At 41.0% G+C, this 23,957-nt stretch overlaps 2 protein-coding genes across 2 annotated transcripts in view; one reads left to right on the top strand and one right to left on the bottom strand.

Moving 5' to 3' along the window:
- Positions 1–23,957, bottom strand: part of LOC140719661 (tyrosine--tRNA ligase, cytoplasmic-like) — a 117,910-nt gene that overhangs the window by 5,871 nt on the left and 88,082 nt on the right. The gene's annotated exons all lie outside the window — the stretch shown is intronic.
- The window catches only part of LOC140719587 (KICSTOR complex protein SZT2-like), a 60,078-nt gene continuing 38,387 nt past the window's right edge, over positions 2,267–23,957 (top strand). Inside the window, exons 1-4 of the mRNA XM_073034290.1 lie at positions 2,267–2,312; positions 16,131–16,244; positions 18,279–18,479; positions 19,008–19,114. Of these exons, the coding sequence (XP_072890391.1) occupies positions 2,267–2,312; positions 16,131–16,244; positions 18,279–18,479; positions 19,008–19,114 (468 nt within the window). The remainder of the gene's footprint in view (positions 2,313–16,130; positions 16,245–18,278; positions 18,480–19,007; positions 19,115–23,957) is intronic.

Raw genomic sequence — 23,957 nt, 5'->3', positions numbered from 1 at the left:
GACAAGCTGACTGCTGTATTGCAGTTTGCCAGAGGCTTTCTGCAGAACTGATGGCTGGTGATTAGGGCAATTTACCAAATTACTTTGTACTGCTTTCAATGCCGTGAGTGAGTATTAATATTATTGTATTATACTCCAGTCAGAAGTCAGACAGGTCCTGTTCAGAAATGAGCCTTTATCTAAAGCAGTGCTTTCCAACCTGACCCCTCAGTTAATGGTAGGGGTCCATGGCATAAAAAAAGTTGGGAACCTCAGATTAAAAGTATCTATTTTGTGTATGTTGACAAGTTAAGATGTTTATTTGTTTGTTTGTTCATTTATTTTCTTGCTTATAGACTAACAAACAGTGTGGAATAGGCCCTTCTAGGCCTTTGTGCCACGCCGCCCAGTAATCCCCCAATTTAACCCAAGCCTAATCACGGGACAATTTACGATAGCCAATTAACCTAGCAACCAGTACATCCTTGGACTGTGAGAGAAAACTGGAGCACCCAGAGGAAATCCATGCGATCATGGGGAGAACATACAAACTCCTTACAGGCAGCAATGGAAATTGAGTCTGGGTGGCCAGTACCATAAAGCATTGTGCTAACCTCCATGCTACTGTGTACCCTTATCCATGATAATGAGCAGAATTTAACAAGACGGAGTCTCCCAACATTCTAAGACAACTGAAATTTGTTTTGCAGTCCTCATCTATAGTAAACTCTGAATAACATTTAACATCTAAAAACCATCCAATGGAAATAGTAAATCCAATAAATACTATTTTTATCTAACGTTGGAGTGGGCATTATATGGCAGCTATGTAACTTTTATGTAATAACTGGTACATTTGGCCATCCTATACCTGCCACTGCTTTGAGTAATGACTACCTGTTGGTCCAACATCAAGTCAACATGAGTTGGCGCGTAGCCTAGTGGATAAGGCATTGGTGATCTGAAGGTCGCTGCTTCGAACCTCAGCTGAGGCAGCATGTTGTGTCCTTAAGCAAGGCACTTAAAACAACACATCACTCTGCGACGTCACCAGTGCCAGCTGCTTGGGTCCTAGTGCCCTTCCCTTGGACAACATCGGTGGCGTGGAGAGGGGAAGGCTTGCAGCTTGGGCAACTGCCAGTCTCCCATACAACGCTGCCCAGGCCTGCGCCCTGGAAACCTTCCAAGGCACAAATCCATGGTCTCATGAGACTAACGGATGCCTAAAAAAAGTCAACATGAACTACCCTCATACTCCAGCTTCTGTGCTCTTCGGCATTTGCTTAGCAAGTGACAACAAATGAAGCAGTTGAGTGATTCTACAATTTTATGAATTCAGCAGGTGATGCTGGGAATGAGAATCTGGGTGAATACAATCCCTGAATTGAAATGGTTGAGTGATTTTCCAATTTTATGAATTCAGCAGGTGATGCTGGGAATGAGAACCTGGGCGAGTTAAAAGCCAAAGTCAGAACCAGCTTTATGTTAGCCCCAGTGCGAGCCACTCGTTGAATTAGGTCACCAACCTTTATTAAAAAAATGTACATGTAGGTGACCTGTTTGTCCAGTAGGAGTGGTCGAGGCAGGTTCGGTATTGTCATTTAAAGTAAAATTGGATAGGTATATGGACAGGAAAGGAATGGAGGGTTATGGGCTGAGTGCGGGTCGGTGGGACTAGGTAAGAGTAAGCGTTCGGCACGGGCTAGAAGGGCCGAGATGGCCTGTTTCTGTGCTGTAATTGTTATATGGTTATAACTTTATTAACATTTTAATATCATTCAGTTTTAATGAAACTCACTTTTGTTCTAAATGCTGTTTGCTTACTTTTAATGTTTGCACAATTTGTTTTTTTCCCCTCAAACTGCACATTGGGTGTTTGTCTGGGTTTTCTTTTACGGGTTATTTTGGGTTCTTTGTTTCATGGCTGCCTGTAAGGAGACCGGTCTCAAGGCATACAGTGCATACTTTGAGGAGACCTTTCATGAGTCCTGACGAAGAGTCTCGGCCCGAAACGTCGACTGTACTTCTTCCTATAGATGCTGCCTGGCCTGCTGCGTTCCACCAGCATTTTGTGTGTGTTGCTTGAATTTCCGGCATCTGCAGATTTCCTCATGTTTGCTTATCACAAGTCCTGGTTATGCGACCACTGACACCAGCAGACAATCTCTAAAGAGCATTGATCGTGGTTGGGGTCTTGTAAAGACACGGCCCAAAAGAAGGCAATGGCAAAACACTTCCGTAGAAAAATTTGCCAAGAACAATCATGGCCACGAGACCATAATCGCCTATGGCATACAACACAGCACTTAATGATGATGAAGAATGTCGTCTAGGTATCTAGGCTTATTGCCTGCATTGGTGCAGAGGCTTTACCTGAAAATGTGGGTGAACATTGGCAAATGAATGGGTGACCTCCTAAATGCCAGAAGAAGTTCCACTGGCTCTGAGGAAGCCATTCACCTTTCTCTCCTGTGGCTCGACACGTTGGTTATAATTGGAATTCGCAGGAAAACTTTCTGCCGCATCAACTATGATCCAAATGAGTTCATAGCTTCTGGTGATCAATTTTTGCAGCAAAGTTAAATAAAAGAATTGATGGTATGGTGCTGGAAACTGACTAGTACTAATTATAGCGAAAGACATCTGTAAACAACATCTATCTTGAAGCTACATGAATAAATTTACAGACATCTTTTGAAACTACTAGATAGTAGTTTACTCCACACAATTCAATGTGAGAACTACTTCCTGAATCTGATTTTGTGCCTACTGTAATATATTTTTTGATACAAATTTAATTTCTACATATGGGAATAGGTTATTTTTTTGATAGAAATTGGTTATAAAGTTTTTAATTCTATATCCAGGATAAAATATTTAGTTACATAGGTTCTGTACTGCTTGGAATTATTATCACTTGGAACTATTCAAGCTAGATGCCAGAAAACGCCAACTCCATGAGAACACAGCAACTGAAATAGGAAGCATAGTTACGGTTCAGAGAATTATTTATTTTATTTGACCTACAGTTACAGTGTGGATTAGGCCCTACCAACCCTCCAGCCGCACCTCACAACCCTGATTTAACCCCAACCTAATCACAGGGCAATGTACGATGTACAACTACCTGGTATGCGTTTGGACTGTGGGAGGAAATCGGAGCACCCGGAGAGGATCTATACATTCCACGGGGAAGACGTACAGAGACACCTTACAGGGTTTGAACTCTGAACTCCAAACACTAACGCCCAGGGTGGTAATAGCATCGTGCTAACCACCACGCGACTGTAATGTGATCTTAATTCTCAGAGAGCGCGTCATAGAAACATAGAAAATAGGTGCAGGAGTAGGCCATTCATCCCTTCGAGCCTGCACCGCCGTTCAGTATGATCATGGCTGATCATCCAACTCAGAACCCTGTACCTGCTTTCTCTCCATACCCCCTGATCCCCTTAGCCACAAGGGCCATATCTAACTTCCTCTTAAATATAGCCAATGAACCGGCCTCAACTGTTTCCTGTGGCAGAGAATTCCACAGATTCACCGCTCTCTGTGTGAAGAAGTTTCTCCTCATCTTGGTCCTAAAAAGCTTCCCCTTTATCCTTAAACTGTGACCCCCTCGTTCTGGACTTCCCCAACATCGGAAACAATCTTCCTGCATCTAGCCTGTCCAATCCCTTTAGAATTTTATACGTTTCAATAAGATCCCCCCTCAATCTTCCAAATTCCAGTGAGTATAAGCCTAGTCGATCCAGTCTTTCTTCATATGAAAGTCCTGCCATCCCAGGAATCAATCTGGTGAACCTTCTCTGTACTCCCTCTATGGCAAGAATGCCTTTCCTCAGATTAGGGGACCAAAACTGCACACAATATTCTAGGTGCCGTCTCACCAAGGCCTTGCACAACTGCAGTAGAACCTCCCTGCTCCTGTACTCAAATCCTTTTGCTATGAATGCCAACATACCATTTACCTTTTTCACCGCCTGCTGTACCTGCATGCCCACCTTCAATGACTGGTGTACAATGACACCCAGGTCTCGTTGCATCTCCCCTTTTCCTAATCGGCCACCGTTCAGATAATAATCTGTTCTCCTGTTCTTGCAACCAAAGTGGATTACCTCACATTTATCCACATTAAATTACATCTACCATGAATTTGCCCACTCACCTAACCTATCCAAGTCACCCTGCATCCTCTTAGCATCCTCCTCACAGCTAACACCGCCGCCCAGCTTCATGTCTTCCGCAAACTTGGAGATGCTGCATTTAATTCCCTCGTCTAAATCATTAATATATATTGTAAACAACTGGGGTCCCAGCACTGAGCCTTGCGGTACCCCACTAGTCACTGCCTGCCATTCTGAAAAGGTCCCGTTTACTCCCACTCTTTGCTTCCTGTCTGCCAGCCAATTCTCTATCCACATCAGTACCATACCCCCAATACTGTGTGCTTTAAGTTTGCACACTAATCTCCTGTGTGGGACCTTGTCAAAAGCCTTTTGAAAATCTAAATATACCACATCCACTGGCTCTCCCCTACCCACTCTACTAGTTACATCTTCAAAAAATTCTATAAGATTCGTCAGACATGATTTTCCTTTCACAAATCCATGCTGACTTTGTCCGATGATTTCACCTCTTTCCAAATGTGCTGTTATCACATCTTTGATAACCGACTCTAGAATTTTCCCCACCACCGATGTCAGACTAACCGGTCTATAATTCCCCGGTTTCTCTCTCCCTCCTTTTTTAAAAAGTGGGGTTACATTAGCCACCAATAATCCTCAGGAACTAATCCAGAATCTAAGGAGTTTTGAAAAATTATCACCAATGCATCCACTATTTCTTGGGCTACTTCCTTAAGCACTCTGGGATGCAGACCATCTGGCCCTGGGGATTTATCTGCCTTTAATCCCTTCAATTTACTGAACACCACTTCCCTACTAACATGTATTTCACTCAGTTCCTCCATCTCACTAGACCCTCGGTCCCTTACTATTTCTGGAAGATTATTTATGTCCTCCTTAGTGAAGACAGAACCAAAGTAGTTATTCAATTGGTCTGCCATGTCTTTGTTCCCTATGATCAATTCTCCTGTTTCTGACTGTAAAGGACCTACATTTGTCTTGACCAATCTTTTTCTTTTCATGTATCTATAAAAGCTTTTACAGTCAGTTTTTTTGTTCCCTGCCAGCTTTCTCTCAGAATCTTTTTTCCCTTTCCTAATTAAGCCCTTTGTCCTCCTCTGCTGGTCTCTGAATTTCTCCCAGTCCTCAGGTGTGCCGCTTTTTTTTGCTAATTTATATGTTTCTTCTTTGGACTTGATGCTATCCCTAATTTCCCTTGTCAGCCATGGGTGCACTACCTTCCCTGGTTTATTCTTTTGCCAAACTGGGATGAACAATTGTCAGTTCACCAGCAGTCTCTGAGCGTGCCCTTACCACAGGAAAGAAGGGAAAGTAAATTTTATTACTTTGTTTTATTCTTGCTGTAAAATGTTTAAAGATTTATGTATGACAAACTCTGTATTACCAGCTAGTAGAAAATTGAGTCAAAAGTGTAGGTGATTAACAATTGGAAAACATTGGAGGTTGCTATGGACGTTCGTTATTTATGAGCCATCTTTAGCCGTCTGAGACATGTTTGAGGCTTTGGCTTTGTACAAAGGAAGAAACATAAATGAGATTTGTTGCCAATATGTCTGACCTTCCTAAAAATCTGGAGAGCAATGTCAGAGAAGGAATGGTTCTCAGATTTGAATGCTGCTTGCATTTTTATTTAAAATACCGTAGTGAAATTTGGTTCCGAATAATTCCACTTTAATTGTGTCCTGAATACATATGGCACCAGCTGACTCAGCCGTACACAACCTTAACTCATAAATGATGAACAGGTTTATGGTCGTTCAAGTGCCTTTTTTTCTGAGTTTTTATTTATTTAGCTTTTCATGAAATCTGCCTCCACCAATCCAGAAATGCCACAGCTGGAGACCGATCACATCCTCGGCCCAGATCGCCAGCAGGCTTGCTCACCACGGCGTCTGACTGGCAACTGAAAATCGAACTTAACAAGCAATTAAAATTCCCTGACTTCATTGCATCATCATTATCCCTGAGGCCTGACACGGTTGTTCTGTCAGAAACCTCGGAGCAGGTGGTCATGGTAGAACTGACAGTTCCCTGGGAAGACCGGATTGAGGAGGTGTTTGAGCATAATACCAGGAGCTGGCAGAGCAGTGTCAGAGAGAGGGGTGGAGGGCACGATGCGAGCCTATAGAGGTGGGGTGTAGAGGTTTCGCTGGCTGCTCACTCTGCAGAACCTACTCTCTCCTCGGCATTTCCGGGGGCTGCAAAGAAAAGAGCCATCAGGACCGTCACAGAGGCTGCTGAGCGAGCCTCCAGGTGGCTGTGAATCAAGAGGTGTGACCCGTGAACCAGCGCTACTGGGGGACGCAAGCCAAGGCCTGATCAACCCTGGCTGGGTTGCCTGGACGAGCGTGTCTGATGTTGAAACACCCGATGACCCCAGGATACATCGCTGATGCTGTGTCCCAGCACATCCTAGGATGTGCCTCAGCATCACGATCTCGCTCCAGTACTAATTGAAATTATAGTTTAAAATAATGCAGGGATTTGAAAGTAATTTAGGGAAGCCGGTAATTGTTCAGTAGATGCTGAGATTTCATGCTACTGAGGCCTATTTAAGTAACCTGAAAAATCATAGAATCTCATCACTTAAACATACAATGAACTGTAAACCTGGGTTTTGTGCACTTTTGGAATTGCTGGAAAAACTTGAAAGCTATTTGAAATGAAACGTGATTGCTGAGAACTCGTATCCTTACTCCAAAATGTCCCATGAGTGAAGAAACCATACTGCCAAATGGGATGGACGCCTCTCAGTTATGGTCCAAGTGGAATGCATTATTTATCTGTTGGTTCAATATTGATATAATTTTGGAACTTGAAGTGGGTTCCCTCATCTAGGAGATCTCAGTGCTGGGAGAATGAGACAGTTCAACTACAAGGTTATTCCATTCCTTAACAGAATTTTTCGGACATTAATGAATACAAAATTTCCCCATCACTCACTTTTAAAAGTAAGTCCAATATTTCATGTTTCTATTTACATGTATTTTTTGGTGGTGTAGCTATGTCTCTACCAAAAGTAGTGTAAGACTTTCCTTCCCTCATCTACCCCACAGGTTACCCTTGGGCAAGGTGTAGCACCTGCTTATCCCCCCAATCAGGGTCATGTGAAGCCATGGGAGCAGGTGGTGGATGGTCGTATGAGCAGCCGGTGCACATCACAAGTTCTGGTTATGTGACCACTGACGCCAGGCAGACAATCTCTGAAGAGTATTGGTAATGGCTGAGGTCACCCATCTTGTAAAGACACCGCCCAGAAGAAGGCAATGGCAAACCACTTCTTTAGTAAACTACTTCTGAAGAACAGTCATGGTCAATTCCATGATCACCCATGTCATACGATACGGCACATAATGAATGAATGAGCCTTTATATGAAAAGAAACATGCTAAGAGTTTCCAAATGATCTAAAGCAGAATAATATTCCAGATACCGATGATGACTTCATCATTTAAGAACATTCTTAAACTCAGTTATACGAGGGGTGATAGATAAGTTCGTGGCCTAAGGTAGAAGGAGTCAATTTTAGAAAACCCAGCTCATTTATTTTTCAACATAGTCCCCTCCTACATTTACACACTTAGTCCAGCGGTCGTGGAGCATACGGATCCCTTCTTTGTAGAAGTGGTCCACAGCAGGGGTGATTGATAAGTTTGTGGCCTAGGGTAGAAGGAGATGAGTTTTACAGCTCTCGTTACATGCACGTGCAGTTCAACTCTTTGAGTGAAAACGCAGAAAGTTTGAAGTTAATAACTCATCTTCTTCTACCTTAGGCCACAAACTTATCAATCACCCCTGCTGTGGACCACTTCTGGAGGTCCAAGACACTGACTTCCACAAAGAAGGGATCTGTATGTTCCACGACAGCTGGACTAAGTGTGTAAATGTAGGAAAAATAAATGTGCTAGGTTTTCTAAAATTGACTCCTTCTACCTTATCAATCACCCCTTGTATGATCAAATTTTTGTTTAGTCCTTTTAATCTTTTCATTTTTCTGTATTGATTTGGTTTCTCTGTGAAATGGATAGGGATAATTTTATGTTAATAGCGATCCAGGAATACTGCGTTTCACTCTCCATTTGTGAAACTATCTTCATTTGAGGTAAAAAGATAACATGAGAATTGATTTCTGAACGGCAAATTCCGTATCTAGGTATGTCAAGATATATGTACGGTGGATGTATGTCTCGATATCACACTTGGGTAGTTAATGGTTTGTGAGAATTGTTCGCTTTCCGCATTGAACTGAGACTCTTCTGCTTTGTTCACAACCGGAGTCAAAGAACCTCAGCGATAACCCAACTGTAACTTTTACACCATTTCCCACACCTTGTCCACAAAAATGTTAATTTTAACCATAAGAACATTGCATGAAACTTTTAAAAGAGTTACCTACAGAGGAATTAATGGAAGATCTGCACAGACATTTGTTGTTTCTCTCTAAACTTTATTTATCATGTCGAAGATGGATTAACACAAGCAGGTTTGAATTTTGAGGAATTTTGAAGGGCCTCAGCCTGAAATATTGACTGTTCATTCCCCTCCATAGATGCTGCCTGACCTTCTGAGTTCCTCCAGTATTTTGTGTGTATGTTGCTCAAGATTTCCAGCATCTGCGGAATCATCTCTAAAATGCCATTGGGAGTCCCGATAAATTGCCTCAATCCAAAACATTAATTCCCCTCCATAGATGGTGCCTGACCTGCTGAGTTCCTCCAGCAGTTTGTGTGTGTTACTTTGGACTTCCAGCCTCTACAGAATCTCTTGTGTTTATGAATTTTGTGGATTTAATTAACTTGCCTATAGATTTGACCTACTTTGCATTTTATTCCGATGGGAGGTGAACATTCCAAATATAATTTGTCAGGATTCATACTAAAGCAATATTACCAAATAGATCAGAAACGTTAGAAACAAGAACCTCTGGAGTATTCATTAAACAGACTTTGAATTTTTATTTCTGCTGCTGTCTTGAAAGGCAGCAAAAATATCAAGGAGCTGCTTACTTCAGAAACACATGAACATAGTTTAGCAATGAGCAGCGCATATCTTGTCTCCAATCTTCATCAAACATTACAACATTATTGATAGCTCAGGAACTTCAATTTAATGGGAGAAATCCATTTTTCCCATTCCTTTCAACGGAACACAAATTGCTGTCAGGGTTGGCCCAATTGAATCCCAGGAGTGAAGTGAATTCAATTGTTGACAGGGAAAATATCCAAGAATGAAACATTCTATGAAATGTCTCCCTGGGTAGTAATCCAGCATTGAAGACCATGTTATTTAAAAGTGACCACTTGCATTCCACAGATTTCTTCCCCATGTGTCAAATTCAATGTAACCGTAAGGCATTTTATTATCTACCCATGGTTGCCCTGGCGACCTTTAATTCTGTTCTCAATCACATTTCATCTCAATCCCTATTAAGGGCCAAGTAAACACTTTCAAGAAGCAGCTATTTCTCATATATATTGTTCTATAGAAGATGTCTCTCCCAGTCTTCATGCTTTGATTTTGAGATGGTTTTTGTCTGGATTGTCTCCTGTGATGCAAGATGTAATTTCAGTAGGAAGCAGTCAGCTAAGGACCGGTCTGGGAATGCCAGATCATCTGCTGCCTTGTGCACAGAAAATAGGCCAACCACTGTAAAATTGTAATGATGCTAACTTTGGTTTGAACACTAAGTACCAGCATAGATATTTATCTAAGGTATTTTGTGATGTCTCGGACCAACTATAATGATGCCAACATTTATTTGAGCTCCAAGTACCAACACGGATATATATCCAAGGTATTTTGTGATGTCTCTGACAACCCTTTGTCTTGTATGCTAGACATATTATTCATGTGGAAAAACTTAGTCCAATCAACACTTTCATGGCTCGGTAAAATGGCAGCTCTGGTCCATGTCAAGAAATATAATTTAACCTATTATAAATTAAACGCTGATCTGGTACTGTGTGGTCTGATCTGGTTTCCAAAAAGAAAAAAAAACCATCTCAATTTACTCGGCAGCTGTGCCACCTCCAAAAGAATTAATTCAGGTTTCGAATCTTGCTTTACACAGAAACTCTCATTTATGCCTTTGATATTCACATTTGGCTTCTATGTCCGTGACCAGTTCCAGCACACTGCCCAGCTTGAGATGAATTATTTGTGCTTTCAGTGTAGTATTAGTGGATGCTGCATTTCCTGACATGTTTTCTTTAGGATTAAAGCTTAAACTAAGACCCATGTACCTTTCATAGATAATATAAGATCCTGTATGCATGATTCGAATACCATGGTAAGGATGATTTCTCTAGGTGTTCTCACCAACAGTTATACTTAAGCTGATACTAAGACAGATGCACTGGCACATTGCTAATTATAAGAAAATGCCGAGTGCAAAATTGGATGTTGTGTTACATACATTTAAGAATCAGAATCTGGTTTAGTATTCCTGACTGTCACTTGGGGGTTGGCTTCCTAGCGGGTCGAAAGCCACTTCCGCCATGTAGGTCATTGATTGGTTTGTTTAAAAGCTGCGGCAGCCCTTTCCCATTGGTTGTTTTGTGCGCCACAGCACCAGTGCCCAGTTTCAAGCACCTCAGAGGTATAATGCAGGAGGCTCGGACTCCTTCCATCGTCCCCAGGGCACGGTGACCAGGTACGCACTCTTAGCTAAGTATCGACTTGTTGAATACTTAGTTTTGTGGTTTGTGTAACTTGGGGAACTCAGATGTTGGGTCAAATCTTTTACTGTTTGTAAATAAATGTTAAATATGCTTATTCATAATTAGTGTCTTCTGTCTCGCTCAGCAAATCCGTTCCACATTACAGTGACATACATTGTGAAATGTGTTGTTTTGCGGCAGCAGTACAGTGCAATACATAAAAATATACTGTAAATTACAATAAGGAATATATATATACAGTACTGTGCAAGCGCCTTAGGCACATGTAAAAAAATTCAGTAAAGTGAAGATGCATTCAAATATGATGAAATGAAAAGTTTCTAAATATCAAAGAATTACTAAGAAGAGCAGAAAACTGAAAGGATCTATATTATATCAATATTTGCTTTTCAAACATCATCAGTTCTCTTAGGTACATTGTCATGCAACTTTCTGAAATGGACTATAGAATACCAAGTCAAAGTTTAGTTGTTATTCAATCATAGATGAATACTCCTGAACACAGCCAAACGAAACAGCGTTACTCCGAGCCAAGGTGCAAAACACAGTACCAACAGTCATACACAGCACAGAGCACGTATAACACATACAAGATATAAGTAAAATACAGTTACACAAAAAACATAGTCTAATACCCTGAGTCCATGAATGCTGCAGCCAGCCGTCTGCAGTCGAACACAATACCGCTTGTCATCTGCTGAGTGAACACCAGGGGGCAGCACCAACACCAGCTTGGATGCCACGCCTCACCATCTCTGGTGGAGGGCACTGACTCCAATGCCTCTCTCCTGGGCTGCTGTAATCAGCTGACACTGCAACGTGAGACCTAGTCCTTACTACGACCGAGGCCATGCAGCTCCCCTGCCGCCTGCCCCAGCCGCCCGCCAACAAATCGGTGGAAAGGACTGGCACCACTCCACATTAGAAGTGGCCAAAGGGTGTTGTGATCACAAGAAAAGCGACTAAGATGGTCACTTGCTATTAAACTGCACACTGTCTTCACGCATCGACTCCACTGGCACAGGCAGCAGCACGATCCGCACCTTCAGCTTCTCCGTCAACGAGCAACTCACTGATGGGGTAAGACCTGCAGTACTTTAAGTTCTTAATGTCCAGAATGGTCTTACAATTGTAAAAAAATACATTTATAAAGGACAGTAGAAGCATAGAAGCCGCTGCAAGATAACACATCGGCATCTTACCGACTCCTTGTACCTAGCAATAGAGAAAACTCTTAATCCTTTATTTTGCTGTCAGCTTGTTTGAAATTCCAGTCAAGCTAGCCAGACAAATTACAAAGCTCTCTGTGGCTACCTGGATCATGTCATGTAAACATTACCCAACTCTGTTCTGCAATGGCTAGGCAAAAAAAAAGTGTCAAACTTTTAGGCTGGAGAACTCTTTCAATGTTACAACAATATCACCAATGTTTTTCCATTAAATCAGATTATAACACAAATATTGCCTACTGAAGTAATCCTTCAATCCTATACCACTTCTGTGAAGGCAACACTTTTGCCTACAGGGTCTACCAGATCAGTAAGTGAGCTGGGCCTCAGAACCCATTGCTCTTATAAAAATAGGTTTCATTCACTCTCTCTCTGCAGATCCCCACCACCCAGGTCATACTCTCAACCATCAGGCTCTTGAACCAAAGGGGAGAACTTCACTCAACTTCACTTGCCCCATTATTGAAATGTTCCCACAATCTATGGACTCAAGTTCAGGGACTTTTCATCTCAAGTTCTCAATACTTATTGCTAATTATTTATATTTGCATTTCTACAGTTTATTGTCTTCTGCACTCTGGTTGAATGCCCTAGTTGGGAAGTCTTTCATTGGTACTGTTATAGTTACTAATCTATAGATTTGTTGAGTATGCCCACATGAAAATGAATCTCAAGGTTGTATATGGTGACATATATGTACTTTAATAATAAAACTTACTTTAAACTTTTTATGAAGAGTTCAATGCCTGTGTATCCTGAATATAATTTCTCACCTTGGGTATGTTGTTAGAAGAACATTTCCATCCCTTCAATGTGGGCAGCAGTAAATGACTCACATGCTTGATGAACAGCTCAAGCCAGACAGAACAGCTGCCTTTATTATTATTTTTCCTGATAAACCATAAAACTTCTGCACTATCTCATGTAATACTCCTGAAGTCAAGTCTTTTAGAGTCTTAGAACACTACAGCACAGAAACTTGCCCTTCGGCCCATCTAGTCCATGCCGAACCATTTAAACTGCATAGGCCCATTGAACTGTACCTGGACCACTACCCTCCATACCCCTCCCAACCACATAGCTATCCAAATTTCTCTCAAATGTTGAAGTTGACCCTGCATTCACCACTGGGCTGGCAGCTCATTCCATACTCTCACTGCCCTCTGAGTGAAGAAGTTCCCCCTATGCTGCCCTTAACCTTTCCCCCTTAACCCATGACCTCTAGTTCTAGTATCACCCAACCTCAGTGGAAAAAGCCTGCTTTGCATTTACCCTGTCTATACTCCTCGTAATTTTGTATAACTCTATCAAATCTCCCCTCTATCTTCTATGTTCCAGGGAATAAAGTCCTAACCTATTCAAACTTCCCATATAACTCAGGTCTTCAAGTGCCAGCAATCCTTGTAAATTTTCTCTGTACACTTTCAACATTAGTAAATCTTTCCTGTAGGTAGGTGACCAAAACTGCACACAATACTGCAAATTAGGCCTCACCAATGTCTTGTACAACTGCAACGTAACATCCCATCTCCTGTACTCAATACATTGATTTACAAAGGCCAATGTACCAAAAGCTTTCTTTACAACCATATCTACCTGTGACACCACTTTCAAGGAATTCGGGATCTATAGTCCCAGATTGCTCCGTTCTACCAGACTCCCCAGTGCCCTATTGCTCACCGTGTAAGTCCTACCCTGGATGATCCTCCCAAAGTGCCACACCTCACACTTGTCTGCGTTAAATACTGTCTGCCAGTTTCTCAGCCCATTTCACCAGCTAGTCCAGATCGCATCGCAAGCTTTGATAGTCTTCCTCGCTGTCCACTACATCCCCAATCTTGGTGTCGTCCAAAAATTTGCTGATCCAATTAACCACACTGAATCCAGATCGTTGATATAGATGACAAATGACAACATACCCAGCACTGATCCCTGCAGCTCACCACTAGTCACAGGTCTCCAGTCAGAGAGGCAACCATCAAGTACCACTCTCTGGCTTTTCCCTCAAAGACAAAGTCTAATTCAATTTACTACCTCATCTTGAATGCCAGGGGACTAAATCTTCCTGACCAGTCTTCATGTGGGACCTTGCCAAATGCCTTGTTCAAGTTCATGTAGACAACATCCACTTCCTTACTCTTCATCAACTTTCCTGGTAACTTCTTTGATAAAATCATTAAGATTGGTTAAACATGACCTACCATCCACAAAACCATGTTGACTATCCCTAATCAGTCCCTCTCTATCCAATGGCTTATATATCCGTTTCCTTAGAATACCTTACAATAACTTCCCCACGACCGATGTCAGGCTCACTGGCCTATAATCTCTTGGGTTTTTTTCTTAGAGCCTTTCTTAAACAACATAACAACATTAGCTGTTCTCCAATCCCCCAGCACCTCACCTGTGGCTAAGGATGTTTTAAATATCTCTGCTGGGGACCCTGCAATTTCTGCATTAGCTTCCCACAGGGTCAAAGGGAACATATTGCCAGATCTTGGGATTTGTCCACCTTAATTTGCCTCAAGGCAGCGAACTCCTCCTCCTCTGTAATCTGTTTAGGGTCTATGACCTTGCTACTGCAAGGCATAACGTCTATAGACTCTGTGTACATCTCCCAAGTAAATACAGATGCCCCATCTCTTTCAACTCCACATCTAGTTACCACTCAGACTTCCAGAGGACCAATTTTGTCCCTTTCTACACTTTTGCTCTTAACATATCTGTAGAAGCCCTTTGGATTCTCCTTCACCTTGTCTGCCAGAGCAACATCATGCCTTTTTCTCACCCCCAATTTCCTTCTTAAGTATCCTTTTGCATTTCTTATAATTTGTTCCTGCCTGCCTATATCTGCTCTGCACCTCCTCCTTTCTCTTAACCAGGACTTCAATATCCCTGGAAAACTTTCTCCATGCAAAAGCCAAAGCAGAAGTCTTTTGTCACTGACATATTTTTCAACACAATATATCGTGGAAATTTTAAACACCATTATCTTAGAATCACAAGGTCCGAAGATTAATCAGTAGTGCTTAGTACAACCTGAATTTTAACATTCTCATCCTTGTGTTCATCCTACTTTACTCACTTTATGTTTGCAGGGCTAGGAATTAGCTGCTTCGGCTCTCTGTTCCAGAATTCATTTCTCAAATGACTCACTCTAGCCTCCTCCAAAATCCCATATAAACATTATTTTCCACCCTAATCTCCTAAATTTGCTCAGAATAAAATTTTGGTTGCTACAACTGCTATGCAGCAGCACTGTTAGGGGTGATATGCAGCCACTCATTTAAGAGATCCCACGTCAACAACTGAAACATGCGGTTTCTTGTGAAACCAATAATATTCATTAGTTATAAAGTAAATTAGTCTGTAATAATCCACTACCTCTGTTATATTACATATAATATTCACAATAATTTTCTGGTTCTAAAACATTAAGTAATAAATAACTACTAGATTAAGTCTATGTATGTGCAGCCATTACAACTGTAACAATAAAGATGAATTCCCTGCTATCCATAACCTTGAAGATTGCCAAGAGTCTTCAGGTCACAGTAAATTGTTGAACCCCTTATTCATAAATGCCTGGGAGACTGTTCATCCCTTGAAGAATACTCATACACATATCCTCCGGCCTTTTGCCAATTAGACTCAGAAGACACCAAAGTTGCAGAAACAGCAACAACCAAATATGAAGATCAAACACATTTCTAAACAAACTTCAATTTTACATAAAGGAAATTTAAGAATCTGACCAAGAGATTCTGAACTTCAAAATATCCTAACAAATTACTTGTTGCATAATTGCATTATGTTCCTTCTAGCTGTCTTATTTTTCTCTTATTCACTATGAACTTTGACTGCATTGCTTTATAATTATTCCCATTACTCTGCTTCAGGGTCTGTGCTTTAATTTCCTTATGTATGTTTCTTTATTCTTATAATAACCATGTGATATACCTTCTTTTAATCAAAAGTGATGTCTATAATGTTCTGAGTGTGTTACATGAACTATACTTTTTTTCCCACTTGAACCCTCTCTCCATTCCATAATCCAGCTAAAATGACTATCCTTTTCTTGTTTTCTAATACAGGTGAGAATGACGGGGAGAATGACTTCATCCAAACAATACCATTTCAGTTTCATCTGATGAAACTTTTGCCAAAGTGCCAACAAATAGAGTTACTTTTTCACACCTTGACTAAAGGTAAGGTATCACAGTCATGCTTTTCTGGAATAGGGAAAGCCGTAAGCCTGCGTTCAGTGAAGATGCACCCATAGCGATATCATGTTAGGTGGTTCCACTTGTGCTTGAGGCACGCACCCTTGCTTCATCACCTGCTTGTTACCCTAAAGTTACAAGTAATGTAAGGACAAACAAGAGAAAATCTGCAGATGCTGGAAATCCAAGCAACACGCAAAAAATGCTGGAGGAACTCAGCAGGCCAGGCAGCATCTATGGAAAAGAGTACAACCGATGTTTCAGTCCGTGACCCTTCAACAGGACTGGAGAAAAAACAAGAGTCAGAGTAAGAAGGTGGGGGGAGGGGAGAAGTACTGCAAGGTGATAGGTGAAACATGGAGGGGATGAGTGAAGTAAGGAGCTGGCAAGTAACTAGAGGCTGGTGATGACCTGATGAAAGGAAATAAGATAATCAGAAATGTAGATAGTGTGGGAAGCCAGAATCTGTTTGTCAGGGTAGAAATGCTAGAGGGGCAAAGCAAAACTTTAAGGAGATCTATAAGGCAAGTTTCTCCATGCGGCGTGGTACGTCTGTAATGTGCTGCTAGGAGTAGTGGTGTCATAGCAGTCTTTAGGGGGCACATGAAGAAAAGGAATGGATGGATGTGGGCATGTGCAGGCAGATGGAGTTAGTTTAGGTTGGCATAATAGTTGACACAGACATTGTGAGACAAAGTGCTGTACTGTCCTATGTTCCAAGGACAAAGCAGCTTACTTGATTGGTAGCCTAGCAAATGTTACTACTGCACTCTGCAGTTGGACTCTGCATAGAGTTTAATAACAGAACATTTCCTTGCTGGAATTCCCTGTGCCTAAGCCAGGGAATCTGCTTGTTTGACCTGGTACAGAATCTGCAAACCTGTTCATATGACTGGAGCTACTGCAGCAGAGAGGAAGTAAGACAAGAACGATATAATGTTACTTTGTTTTTAAAATTATTTGTTTATAATAGTATTTTAATGATTTAAAAGTTTCTCTGACTTTATTTGAAAGCTTGTATTGTTTATATTTCAAATTTATTTTTAATATTTATAACTTTTTTGGAGCCTCAGGAGCCATCAGAAAATCTAATTTTTTTGTCTTTGCAGCATAGTAGGAGACCATATAATCTATGAAGTCTGAGTAAGCCCTTCAGTCACACCCTCCTCCTAACCCATTTCTCCCTCATGTGCCATTAATCCCAGTCTGATTCTTCTATCACTCAACTACATCTGGGATAATGTACAGTCGTTTGTTCATTACGTGCTGTGTCATATGACATGAGCAATCATGATGTTTCCATGACTGTTGATGTTCTTGACAATATTTTCTACACAAGTGTTTTGCCATTGTCTCCTTCTGGGCAGTGTCTTTACAAGGTGGGTGACCCCAACCATTATCGATATTCTTCAGAGATAATCTGCCTGGCATCAGTAGTTGATTAACCAGGACTTGTTATATGCACCAGCTGCTCATATGACCATAATTTCCAGTTCCTATGGCTTCACATGACCCTGATCAGGGGGGTGGGGGGTGCTAAGCAGGTGCTGCTGCTCACCCAAGGGTTACCTGCAGATATATCTTTGGACTTTCAGAGGAAATCAAATCATGCAAGGCACAGAAAGAACATGCAAATTCTATGCAGACAGAACCAAAGGTTAGCGTTGAAGCCAGGTCTCTGGACCTGTGAGGTACAGCATTACAGATGCATTGCTCATAATGACAAAGCCTACAACATGTTTTGCGATGCATCAAAGCTTTTTTTCCTGCTTTGTAGTTTGGGTTTGTTTTGAGAAGTCCATGTCACCAATGGCGTTACACAGAGTCCTGATGCAACTCTGCTCCACACCAGTCAGGTCCAAGAGACTTCACTGCCCATTGTCTCCTCCTCGTAGACTATTTACAAATAGGACGCTATGTGTCTGTATGATGCTGTTTTGTATGATCCCAAGATCTGTTTAAAGCTTGAGTTCTATTGTATATTTGGAGGATTATCATCTGTTGTGCCTTTTCTCTCAGGGGAAGATGATGGAAGTGCAAAGGAAACCACTTCTTTGCCCAATGAGATTCTCTTGAGTCTTTTTCATAATTGTTTGCAAGAGACCCTCAGTGACCGGGAATTGCCTTTGGCTGACTCTGATCATGCAACTTTTATGCAGCAAATTATGCAGCGGGATCGAAATGGGCATTCCATTCCCTTCACTCTACCACCTGTAAAAGGTAAAATAATGCAGATAGTTTTCACTTGCTTGTATCAACCTTTGGTCTTAATAAGCTACAAGACTTAATGGTTTTTTTTCCATATTAGTTCAGGATCTATGTACAACATAGAACAGCTATAGAACAGTCCTTTTGACCTACAATGTTGTGCCAAGACAATTAAATGAGTAATCCTCAACTAGACCAATCCTCTCTGTTTACACAATGCCCATATCCTCAGATTCATGTGCTTACCTAAATATCTCTTAAATGCCTCAATCTTTCTGCCTCTACCACCACCCAGGTGTTTCAAAGAGAGATTGTCCTTCTTTGCTCTGTGGCTCATCACATTTTAGCACATGAGGAGCTAGTTTAAGGAAAAGGTTTCTGCTTCTATTAAAATTTCTGTCAATCCCAACTAAAAACAAATGAAGCTTCTGTCATTTGAGTTCTATGTTTTCAGGACATTGCAATATCTTTATAAATCTAGTTCAATCAGAATAAAATGCTTGCAGCATGTTTAATTGTTATATCCTGTTTCTTCACTAGAAGAACCACTGAAAGTGTTCAAAAAATTGGAGAGGCAAGACACTATGATGTCATTGCATGCCCTGGGGAATAACAGAGAGGTCATGGGTTCAACCAGCACGTTACAGGTGAGTTTGGGAAGTCTGTAGCAGTATATTGTTGTGTGACATGCACTGGACCACTAAACTCATCCAAAATCTTTTTAATATCCCTTGGGAATCCCACTCAAATGAGAGTCCTGGTTAACAAAGATTCAAAGTACATTCATTATCAAAGTATGTACAGTCGGCCCTCCTTATCCGCGGGGGATTGGTTCCGAGACCCCCCCCCCCCCCCGTGGATACCAAAAATCGTGGATGCTCAAGTCCCTTATTTAACCTGTCTCAGTGCGGTGGTCTTTAGGACCTGGCGGTGCAGCTCTGAATCCGCTTAACTAAGAAAAACGTTTGACTAACTGACGCTAAATAATACCGGATGTACCTGTTCTGACTTCAAATCCGAATTAAAGACAGACTCAGGAATGGAACTCGTTCATAACCCGGGGACTGCCTGTACTTTTAAGTCATTTCTAGATTACTTATAATACCTAATACGATGTAAATGCTGTGTAAATAGTTGTTATACTGTATTGTTTAGGGAATAATGACAAGAAAAAATAGTTTGTACATGCTCAAATAACGAGTGCTGGAGAGAGAACTAACGGGTTTTCCCGATCCGCGGTTGATGGAATCCGCGGATAAGGAGGGCCGATTGTATGTAATATACAACCCTGCGACTTATCTTCCCGCAGACAGCTATAAAAACAAAGAAAGAAAACCGTGGAACCCATTCAAAGAAAACATCAAACCTCCAACACAAAAAACAAGCAAAAACATAGGATGTTAAGCACCAAATCACAAATCGTTGCACCATTCCAGATATATTCATTTCAACTCAGTTCAGTTCAATCTAGCTCTATGTTTCAGGTCACAGAGCCTGTCCACCCTAATCAAAATCACACAAAATAGCAACAAAAAGGGGCTGACCAGAAACCAGAAACATTTTTAACGTGGACTATGGAATAAAGCCCACAACCCATAAGCCACAGTGAAATTACAGTACTTCAAGATTTTGTTAGTGTTGAGAATTTAGAGTTTCTGCCAATTCCAAAGAGGGTAGCATTAAAATGTTTCAAATTTAACAAACTTTCTTCTAACTATGTAGCAGATAAAAACGATGAAAGAAATTGATATCTGAAGATGGTAAATTGCTTGGGCTAAGGCTGGGTTATTACACATTGCTTCCACCAGCAGCAAACTGGATAAATATCACATTCTTGGCACTTAATTTAAGGCTCGCATGTGATAGGTATCACTATGACTATGTCATATGATATGATATATGATTACATCATATGTGATATGACTGTGTTTCAACTACTAACAAATTATTGTTTAGTTACAAGTTGTTTCCAATGATAATCTTATGTATTTGATTAATTTGTTTATAACTGAATTAAGTTTGAGAGTAGCTTTACATTTTGTCCTATTCATTTGTGATTAATTTGGACTCTGAGCTAATATTTAATGCAGTAAAGGGTTGTGTGCAGTGAACTTAGTCACTCGTGATAATGCTCAGTACAAGTGAAGAATGGATTCTCCCATGTGATCATATCCCTGGATTTAACTTGTAACTTCAATTCGTTGCCAATAGTAATAAAATATTTTATTTATATAGCATTACTAAACTTAGGTTATATTTTATTATGATTACATATTTCTGCCTGCAGGAGTTGTGCAATTGTTTTAATAGTACTAATTCAAGCCTGTTCCCTTGTGATACAACATCTTAGCACAATTCATTCCCTATACTTAGAGTATATGGACACATTATATTGAAATAGTAATTTTACAGTTTGAAAGGAGCGCTTGCTTGAGATTGTGTTTCATCCTTGCATTATTAAGTATAATTATAGTGATGTCAAGGATCAGTCAGTGGGAATATCTGATGATTTATTACCTGTTTGAAGAATATAAAAATTAACATAATATTTACTGTTAGGAGAAGTATGTTGAATAAGGAAGTCCTGTTGGAGAGATGTAATTGAAGATTATCTTCTCAAGAGAAATTACGAATCGACAATAATTGCTGGTCTTACACCAGAAGACACAGGAGGAAAACTAGGCTACTCAGCCAATGGAGACTGCTTTATTATTTATTATCTCCCTCAATCCTATTCTGCCTTCTCCCCTTAATGTTTGATGCCCCGACTAATCAAAAACTTATCAACCTCTACTTTAAATATACTCCACAGCTGCCTGTGGCAATCAATTCCACACATTTGCTACCCTCTGGCTAAAGGAATTCCTCGTCACCTTTGTTCTAAATGGACGTCTCGCTATTCCGAGGCTGTGCCCCCTAGTCCTAGATTCACCACTGTAAGAAACATCCTCTCCACATCCATTCTATGAAGACCTTTTAATATTCAGTAGGTTTCAATGAGATTCCCCCTCATTGTTGTTATCTCCAGCGGGTACAGGCCCAAAGCCATTAAAAGCTCCGTATTCGTTCACCTTTTCATTCCAGGAACCATTCTTGTATAGTAAACCTCCTCTGGGCCCTCTCAGTGCCAGCAAATCTTTTCTTGGATATGAAGCCCAAAATTTCTCATAATACTCTTAAGTGTTGCCTGACCAATGCCTTATAAAGTTTCAGCATTACATCCTTGCTCTTATGTTATAGTCAAAGTTTAAAGTAAATTTATTATCAAAGTACATGGTGTATATGTCACCATACACAACTCTAAGATTCCTTTTTCAAAGGTACAATTTAACGTGAGAGAAAGGTATACAATATACATCCTGAAATGCTATTTCTTTGCAACCATCCACGAAAACAGAGGAGTGCCCCAAAGAATGATCACTGTAAATACAAGAAACACAATAGAATCAATGTAAAACCCACACCCATCAGGGTAGATAACAACCAGTGTGGGGAAAAGGAAACAAACTCTGCAAAATACAAAAAGAAAGAGAAAAGAAGATAATAATAATTAATAAATACACAATAAATATCAAGAATATGAGATGACAAGTCCTTGAAAGTGTGTCCATAGGTTTAGGGAACATTTCAATGATTGGGCAAGTGAAGTTGAGTGAAGTTATCCCTTCTGGTTGAAGAGCCTAGTGGTTGAGGGGGTAATAACTGTTTCTGAACCTGGTGGTGTGGGTCCTGAGATTCCTGCACCACCTTCCTGATGGTAACAGCAAGAAGAAAGCATGGCCTGGATGGTGATGATTCAAGCTGCTTTCCAGTAACAGTTCTCCATGTACATGTGCTCAGTGGTGAAAAGGGCTTTACCTCTGATGGATTGGGCCGTATCCACTACTTTGTTTGTAGCTTTTCCGTATATGGGCAATAGTATTTCCATACCAGGCCGAGATGCAATCAGTGTATACTCTGCACTGTGCATCTATGGAAGCTTGTCAAAGTTTTAGATGACATGCTGAATCTTCTCAAGCTTCTAATAAAGTAGAGGCGCTGCCTTGCTTTCTTTGTAAAGGCACTTGAGTACTGGACCCAGGACAGATCTTCTGAAAGGATAACATCAAGGAATTTAAAGCTGCTGACCCTCTCCACTTCTAATTCCCCTAATGAGGACTGTCGCATCGACCTCCAGTTTTGTCCTCCTGTAATGATCTCCTTGTTCTAGCTAACATTGAGGGAGGGCCAGCTTTTCAACGTCCCTCCTATATGCTGATAAGTCACTATCTTTGAATTGACCAATAACAATGGTATCATCAGCAAACTTAAGTATAGCACTGGAGTTGTACTTAATCTCAGAGTCAAGTATAAAGTGAGTAGAATGGGGGTTAAGCATGTGGTCCTGTGGTGCAGGAAGATTGTGGGTCTGCAAGTGAAGAAATCTAGGATTGTGTTGCACAAGGAGGGTATTGAAGCCTAGGTCTTTAAGCTTATTGATTAGTTTTGAGGGGATAATAATATTGAATGCTGAGTTGTAATCAATTAGGAGCATCCTGATGTATGTACCCTCGCTTTCCAGATGTTCCAGGATTGAGTGAAATCGTATTTGCCATTTGTTGTGCCAGTAGACAAATTGGGATGGATCCAAGTTGCTTATCTGGCAGGAGTTAATATGTTTTATCAGCAACCTCTCAAAGCACTTCATCGTAGTGATTGTATGTTCTACTGGATAATAGTCACTGAGGCAGGTTACCACATTCTTCTTAGGCACTAGTAGAATTGAAACCTGTTTGAAGCAAGAGGGTATCTCAGACTGCCACAGCGAGAGGTTAAAGATACCGGTGAACACTCCCAGCCAATTGATCATCAGCACAAATGTACTCGGGCGGGTGACCTGTCTGGGCTGGATGCTTTCTCTGGGTTTGCCCTTCTAAAGGATGCTGTCACGTTGGCCTCAGGGACTAAAATCACGGGCAGCGGAGGCAGTGGGAGTGTGAAGGTGCCTCAATGTTTTTTGATGGTTAAAGTGAGCATAAATGGCATTGAGCTCATTCTGGGAGTGAAGCTTTTTTAACCCAAGTCCCTTTGCACCTCTGATTTTTGAATTTCTCCCTGTTTAGGAAGTAGTATACATCTTTATTCCTTCTACCAAATTGCACAAACATACACTTCTACACAACATTCCATCTGCCACTTATTTGCCCATTCTACGAATCTGCCCAACTCCTTCTGCAGACTCCCTTCTTCCTCAGCACTACCCGTTCCTCTTCCTATCCTTGTATTGTGTGTAAACGTGGCCATTAAGCCATCAATTTCATCATGATATATAACAAGAAAAGCGGTTCCAATAACGAGCCCTGCAGACCATCAGTAGTCAGTGGCAGCCAGCCAGAGTGGGCCTCCTTTATTCTCGCAGGGAGCCAATCTTGTATGCATCTTTCCTGCAATACCATGTGCTCTTACCTTGTTAACCATCCTGGATTGTCGTGTGGCCGCAGAATATGCTGC

Source organism: Hemitrygon akajei, chromosome 32 (genome assembly GCF_048418815.1).
Source record: "Hemitrygon akajei chromosome 32, sHemAka1.3, whole genome shotgun sequence".
Taxonomy (NCBI): domain Eukaryota; kingdom Metazoa; phylum Chordata; class Chondrichthyes; order Myliobatiformes; family Dasyatidae; genus Hemitrygon; species Hemitrygon akajei.
The sequence above is the reverse complement of the archived record's forward strand: the minus strand, read 5'-3'. Positions and strand labels throughout refer to the sequence as shown.